Raw genomic sequence first — 7,820 nt, 5'->3', positions numbered from 1 at the left:
TCCTCATCCACGATCCCAAAAGCCAATGGGAATATCTGAAAATTGCCATCTTGTGCGGCTGCAACTAACATAGTTCCTCCATACTTTCCACTTAGGTGAGTTCCATCCACCACAATGACCCTTCTCTGATACTTAAAACCTTTGATAGAAGCTCCAAAAGAGAGAAATAGATACTTAAATCTTTTCATAGAATCAAGTTCTATCGCCGTGATAGAATCAGGATTTGCAATGGAGATTTGCTCGAGATATGATGCCAGACGCGAATACCCTTCTTCTGCTGATCCTCTCACCAATCTTTGTGCATATAACAGTGCTCTGTATGAAGTGGTGTAATCAAGCGCCATGCCAAACATGTTCCTCATTGCATCAGTGATATGCTGCGGAGTTATCCCATCAATGATTCCAACACGATCAATGAAAAGACTACCTACATACTTCGGAGTACAGTGTCTCCGCTGAGCGATTCGGTCTCCCGCTGAGCATAAATGTTTTTCCACATACTTTGTTACCCAAAACGTGTTTGTCCCATGTTTGACACTCGCTCTGACCTTCCATCCACAATAGCTAACCGGACATGTTGCCACAACGAGAGTTTTCGTTGATTTGTATAATCTGAAAGAAAACTTACCCCTCACTGCTGCCAACCGCAGCTCTGAAAGCAGTGCACCCTTGCTAACAAAACTCTGGTTGACATAGATGGTACCATTCGATTTTCCTCCTTCAATAGCATTTGTCTTAGCATATGCCTTTTGGATTTCTTCAAAACAAATATTATCATCATCTTCCTCGTCCTCATCTGGAACCTTTCCATAAAGACTGTAATCCCCACCATTCTGATCCGTTTCACCAACAATAGAATTATCAGCATCCTCCTCCCCATTTTCCTCCTCCCCATCTTGATTTTCATCTTCAACAAACTCATTATCACCAACATCTTCATCATCACCACCAACATCTTCTTCCCATTCACCAGCTTCATCATTATCACCAACATCTTTTTCCCATTCACCAGCTTCATCAATATCCCTTTTCTCTGAAACCGTTTCGACCTTGCTGCGGCTTGATACACAAAGACATACTCTATGGGTTTTGAGTATCTCCAGCAAGTTTCGAACTTGTCTATCACTTGTAACATGAATGGGAAGACTGCCTGGAGCCATCATCATTTCTGCTGGTAATGAGTAGCTAATCTCCACACTCACTGTTCTCATGTCCAGGTTATAATCTTCTTGAGCCATTGCAACAAGTTCAGCATGTGTTGAATCTTCATTCAATAAAAACAATCTTGCTCCTTTGAGATCATCAACCACAAAATCCCAACGGAAATCTCTCAACAACCATTCTCCATACACTGCATGTAACTGAAAAATCATCTGCAAATATTCAAAATAAAACACATTAGTAAACATAGAGAAAATGAAGAAGTTCAATAAACATTGCCGCAGACGACTTAGCATTAAGTCGTCCAGAAGACTTAAAGGTAAGTCGTCTAAAGAGGTCACTTTTGCAATTGAAAATTAAAAGGGACGACTTAATTCTAAGTCGTCCGGCTTTGTTTGTTAAAAAAAAAACTTCAGACGACTTATATATAAGTCGTCTACGAGAAACGGGCTAGTTTTGCATTTGACCGAATCGTGTCAGATCTTTGACTATTTCTGGACGACTTATAATTCAGTCGTCTCTGGGAAAGTTAAAATTTCAATATTTTATGAAAACTTGACGACTTACGTGTAAGTCGTCCTAGGTTAGTTTTGTAATTGAAAAATAAAACTTGAAATTTAACTTTCTCCAGACGACTTAGATGAAAGTCGTCCAGCTAAACGACTTAATTTAAGGTCGTCCGGGATAAGCAAGGTTTGACCAGAAAATTGGGAAAAATTCTGGACGACTTTGCTTTCCCCGGACGACTTTAAATTAAGTCTTCTGGAGGGACGACTTTATATTAAGTCGTCTGGTTAAAGTTAAATTATGAAGTTTTATTTTTCAATTACAAAACTAACCTAGGACGACTTACACGTAAGTCGTCAAGTTTTCATAAAATATTAAAATTTTAACTTTCCCAGAGACGACTGAATTATAAGTCGTCCAGAAATAGTCAAAGATCTGACACGATTCGGTCAAATGCAAAACTAGCCCGTTTCTCGTAGACGACGTATATATAAGTCGTCTGGAGTGTTTTTTTTAACAAACAAAGCTGGACGACTTAATTTAAGTCGTCCGTTTGACCAGAAGACTCATCAGTAAGTCTTCTACATACAGATGACTTACTAGTAAGTCTTCTACGCGAACAGATCTTGAAAAAAAATTCAAATTCGTACCTTAAACTAGGTGAGATGACTTCGTTTGCACACAGGGTCTTCTCCAACCACCCAGAACCTCAAACGAAAGCAACCGTAAGTAAAAACGAAAGAAATATGGCTCTGTCAACCATAGCCCATATTTTGAATCAAAAGCTTGAGTTTTTTGGATGAATATAGAGAGAAAGTGAAAGAAATGTTGTTTTTAGTTCATAACAATTGAAACAGAGAGAGTGTAAAGAGATTTACGTGCATTAAAGAGCATTAAAAGCTCCAAACAGTTCGTACAAGGTTGTTGCCACTATTCATTGCAGTGGCAATATTGTAAATACTTGAAGAAGATGAGGTTGAGACAGTAAAGAAGCCATTTTCGAAAAAAAAAAAAAACAAAATGTTAATGGCATTTTCGTAGATAAAATGCAGGTGTGGGGTTAAAATCTCAAAAAAAAAAGGAGTCAAAAGAAAATGTTAGTTTTCTGTTTGACTCCAAGTTTTGAGTCACTTTTGCAAAAAGCCCCAATTTAAATTGATTATTTTTTAAAAAATACAAATTTCAAAAATATTGTTTGAAAGAAAATTCATTTATCTTTCGAATATAAAATGAAAATATTATAATTAAATAATAAAAAATATAAATAAAAACCATATATTTGGCAAATGACAACTAAGTTATATTATGATAAAATTTTCTTTCTAACAATTTAGCAAATGACAAATGAGTTATGAGCAAATAATACCATATAATTTTTAAAAACATAGGCATTCTTAAATATTTTTTGAATAAATAATTATTTTTAAATTTAATCAACTGAAAATAATATTCGTACAATTGTGTGAGTCAAATTCTTGTTTTATTGATGCATGTTATATATTAGTGCTGCATGTTTTAGGTAACATTTTAATGATGCACGTTTTTTAAAATCTTCATTATTAAAATTATACACGTAAGGATAACTCATGAGTTTTTTTGGTTGATTAAATGACATTATGTCCAAATTTATTTAAGGATATTTTATTAAGGTAACCGAAAAAGACAAACAATAAAATAGAAAGTTTAAATTCATTTAAGCATATTTCATTAATGTAACTGAAAAGACAAGTAATAAATTAGACAATTTTATTCGTTTTAGGATATTTCATAAATGCAACTGAAAAAAACAAGTAAAAGAATAGAGAGTTTAATTAATGAAATAAGAACATTTTCAAATATGTACTTCTCTTTTAATAATATAGATAGGAGATGAATCATTCAGAATTCGTCGTTGCAACAGAAGTTTCTCGGCTTTACATGCCGATATGGAAAGATTGTTCTGGCTACATTACGTATGAGATAAATGAAAATCTTTGCAATCCAAATCGAGACTGACTGCTAAAATTTAGTGAATATGATTACAAATTCGATCGATTAGGCAGTTTTGCTTTAGATATAGAAACTTTTCATTTTTCATGATAATTGTAAGAGTGAATGTGATCCATATCTCCATGAGTAGGGATGATTCACACAGATTCACTAGTAAAAAAAAGATTGGGATGTTTAATTTCTTTTCATGTAAACTAAACATTATCAGATATAATTATTCTTGGGAATGACATTTATGTCGATCAAAATTTAGTTTAGACATATGGGGGGGGGTGTATTCAATCTAAAATTTGAAGTGATTTGAATTTTAATGAGATTTTAGATGATTTTAAGGAATTGCAGAGAATAAAATGATTTTTATTAAACCATTCTAGAATATCACCTAAAACCATGAGATTTGAGTTTTAATTTTTTTAACTAAGAAACTCTACCCAAACACTCTAAAATCACTTGAAAACTTTAAAACTCCACAACTTAAAATATTTTCAATAACAGTGGATTTCATAGTACTTTATAAAATGTCAAGTTCAATAACACTGGATTTTAAATGAATTTTTAAAATTCATGTTTCAATAACAGTGGATTTGTTATTTTGACATAAATCACCTAAAATTGTCAATTGAATACACCGAGACAATTGCAAAAGAAATAGTATAACGCGAGGACTTAGATATCTTTGATTTATATAAGAGGACCTTAGACCATGATTATCGCAAGGGATCCTTAAGTTTTTTTTTTTTTTTTTTAAGAAAAAAAAAGTAAACCAATCGCGTGTCGTCATATGTCGGTGGGCTCCGCAAACAGTGCCAAAACCCCCCCAATTATCGATCCTTATTTGATGATTTTGGGGAGTGGTTTTTAAATTTTTGTGGGATCCACACGTCAGTGGGATCCACATTTTTGTCAAAAAATCTCTCAAAAAAGTTGAGATGTTCATGCTCACTGGAGGTTCTTAAATACTGGAAGTTCTTAAATAAGAGTTTTAAGAGCCGGTTCTTAACTTTTATAGTTAAAATTTAAGTGACGAGTTCTTATATTCCGTTAAGAATTCCGTGATAAGAACCCTATGATAATCATCCTCTTAGATATCTTTGACGTTTATATAAAATTACAACGTGATCGCGTATCCCAAGTCGCCTAACAAGAAACATTAAATGAGTAATATGATAAGATTCGTGATCGTTCTCAACGTCCCTGTCTCGTTAACAACTTACAAATTCAATGCAATGCTCCGTGCTTATTCGGTAAGCAATGTGTCATTGAATTCGTATTTAATATTCTTCTACTTATATTGTCTCATAACCATGTGAACTCGTATTAACCAACTTGGAGTTATATAAACCACCAAATCAAAATTAGTCAAGACTGGGAAAACAATTCCAAATTACAACTAACAATGAGTGATAGCTACTTTTTTTTTTTGTGCGAAGAGTGATAGCTACTTATAACTCGTCTTTGTGCTTATTAAATCTCCAAGCGTCGGATATAATCATCGTATTTTATTTTGTCGTTTATTAACACAAAATTCCCCAAAAAATAAAATTAGATGATTACTAAATGATAGAATGGAGAATTCAATCAAATATTAATTTAACATGTATGTACACGTAAGAGAAAAAAAGAAGAAGAAAACGATACGACCATGCATGATTCTCATTCATTCAATGGCTACGTCCTTCCCGAGATTTACCGGTACTCGACGATCCGGTTCCGGAACCTTTTGTCGAGACACTCCCTGACCCGGACCCTCTGCTTCCAAAGTAAAGATCCGACAAGTAATTTCCTATATCTTCAGAGGTATATCTGACATTAAACCCATCTCCTCGCGAACCTAACCGGTTTATCTCGTATAACTCGGTACAAACCAGCATCAGTTTATGACTCAACGAGACTTTGATCCAGTCCCTAAGTTTCGGGTCGGGTATAACCCACGATATCTGTTTCCGGTACGACGCCTCGAACTCGTCGTCGAACCTGACTAAGAACTCCTTAGCCTCCTCCGGCGTGATCTCCTCAGCCGGATATTCCGGTAACGACGTCAGCACTTTCCCCCACGCGAGCTTCTCGAACTTATCCGCGTACTGCTTCACCTTCCCCTCGTGCCTCACCACCCAATCCTCCCCGAGGAGGAGCTTCACGTTAGATGTTCGAACCTTTACGACGACGTATTGGAGATTATTAGCGAGGAAGAGGTAAGACAGAGCCACGTCTTTGTACGGCTGAGCTTTACCGTCGATTTTGCATAGCGTGAGAAGAATCACCCACGCGATCCGCACGGACACCGGAGACGAGTAGAGCTCCTCCGGATAAGCGTCCTCTCCGCCGCAGGAGGACGACGGCAAGCTCGGCTGCCAGTTCTCGAAGATTACAGCGATAGACTCGCTGTAATCTACGAGGAACGAGAGGTAGTTCATGACGTAGCGAGTGAGAGGATGAATGCCCCCGCCGGTGACCGGCGTTCTAGACGTTTCCTTCTGAATCGCCGTCTCGAACGCCGTCATCATCGTCCTCGCGGCGTCGCCCAGTCTCGTTAACGAGCTGATCACCTGAGACCTAACGGCGGCGGCTGAGTCGAAGTAGAAGATGGTTTCGATCTCGACGTAGAGACTCGCGAGCGTTTCGTACATGTCCAAGAACCGGAACATCTTCTCCGGCGAGAGTTTCTTGATCTTGGCGGCGTTTTCCGGGAAGGCGAAGAGCGTTAAAGCTCCTTCTTGCGTGATGTCCGTGAAGGAGGACTCGACTATGTTGACGGAGGAGGAGAAGACATGGTCGGCGAGAAGCCTCTCTCCGAAAAAGAGGGACCGAACTGTTAGCTTCGCGGCTCGAAGCCACGACCTGATCTTGGACTCGAGAGTCTCCCAGTCCATCTTCTGAACCTGATGGAGAGTGAGTCTCTCCACCGCCAAGTTGTTTAGCGTCTCCTCCACTATTGATTTTCTCACGGTTTTGTAGACCGTTACGCATTCCTTGGCGTACCCCGTGGAGATCATACAGTCCGCGATGGTTTTTAGATCGTCCATGGCGTCTGAGTCTTGGCCGGAGAATCTATGATCGTCTTGGTTTTCCTCGTAGGAGATTTCGTCTTCGGAGTCGGAGACGCTAGTCGTGGTGGAAGTGCTGAATCTTGACGATCTGTAAGACGACCGTACCGAGACGCTTTCGGGGTCGAGATAGTCGCGGTTAGCGTTCAACACGCGGCGAAACTCGGATTCGAGAAGCTTCATCGCGGACTGCATCAGATTGTGAGCGTACACGAGCTTATCCGAGGACGCGTTGACGGAAACCAAACGGTGCATGGTGCTCTGTAAATGTTTAACGGCTTCAACGAACTCCTCTGCTTCGCGGCGACTGTTGGTGGAAAAGAGGAACTCGTCCGAAGAAGAAGTCCATTTGGATATGACGGTGTTGATGCTGCTCGTACACTCCTGTACAGCTGACTCGGCGAGCGATTGGTGAGCTGGCTGTTTCTCCGGTGGAGGAGATGATCGGAACAATTGTTTCCCCATTCTTGAAACTCTGTTTATTTCGTTTCGAAGACTCTCTGTATTCGTGTGAAGAGAATACTTTTGTTTTTTTTTGTTACTCAACAGAAAAATAAACTTCTGGTTTGTTGTTTGTAATCCAAGCAAAGCAGTAGAGGTATATATAAAGAGGAATATGTATATAAAATATGTTAAAATACTATTTATATAGATATACTCTAGCGTATATGTATGTGAATGTGTAGTTGTGTGGAGGAGAAATGTTCATTAGTCAAACGCGGTTGTCACATACGACATGACATTGTTTAAAGTCAGACTTCGGACCAAAGTTGCCTTGTTCATCTGCAGCTGTGATTTTTTCTTAAGTTACCGTTTCTATTTTAAATGCGATTTAGATTCTAGGTTATTAGCTGTAGTTTTATGGCAACATATATATTTGATCAAAAAAATGGCAACAAATATATATATATACTAGTTACTATTAGTTGTAATTTTCTAATAATTTCATGCACCAAAGAAATGTTGCAAATACGAATGCATGTAATTTTGTGAATTCGTGAGATGAATTTTATGTTAATAACTTTATTTACCAACTGTGCCAAACAGTTGTTTGGGCTACTAGTTGAAATTCAACCCAGAGATTCTAAAAAAAGTTATTCGGGCAATTCTCTCAAATAT

General features: G+C 37.8%; 1 protein-coding gene across 1 annotated transcript; it reads right to left on the bottom strand.

Annotated features, from left to right (window-relative positions):
* Positions 1-5,136: 5,136 nt before the first annotated feature.
* On the bottom strand, positions 5,137-7,325 carry LOC106441123 (exocyst complex component EXO70H1-like). The gene has a single exon (XM_013882923.3). It carries the CDS (start codon positions 7,164-7,166, stop codon positions 5,319-5,321), a length of 1,848 nt encoding a protein of 615 aa, XP_013738377.2. The 5' UTR covers positions 7,167-7,325; the 3' UTR covers positions 5,137-5,318.
* Positions 7,326-7,820: the final 495 nt, after the last annotated feature.

Source organism: Brassica napus, chromosome C2 (assembly GCF_020379485.1).
Source record: "Brassica napus cultivar Da-Ae chromosome C2, Da-Ae, whole genome shotgun sequence".
Lineage (NCBI taxonomy): Eukaryota > Viridiplantae > Streptophyta > Magnoliopsida > Brassicales > Brassicaceae > Brassica > Brassica napus.
This window is presented reverse-complemented; position numbering and strand designations above follow the sequence as displayed.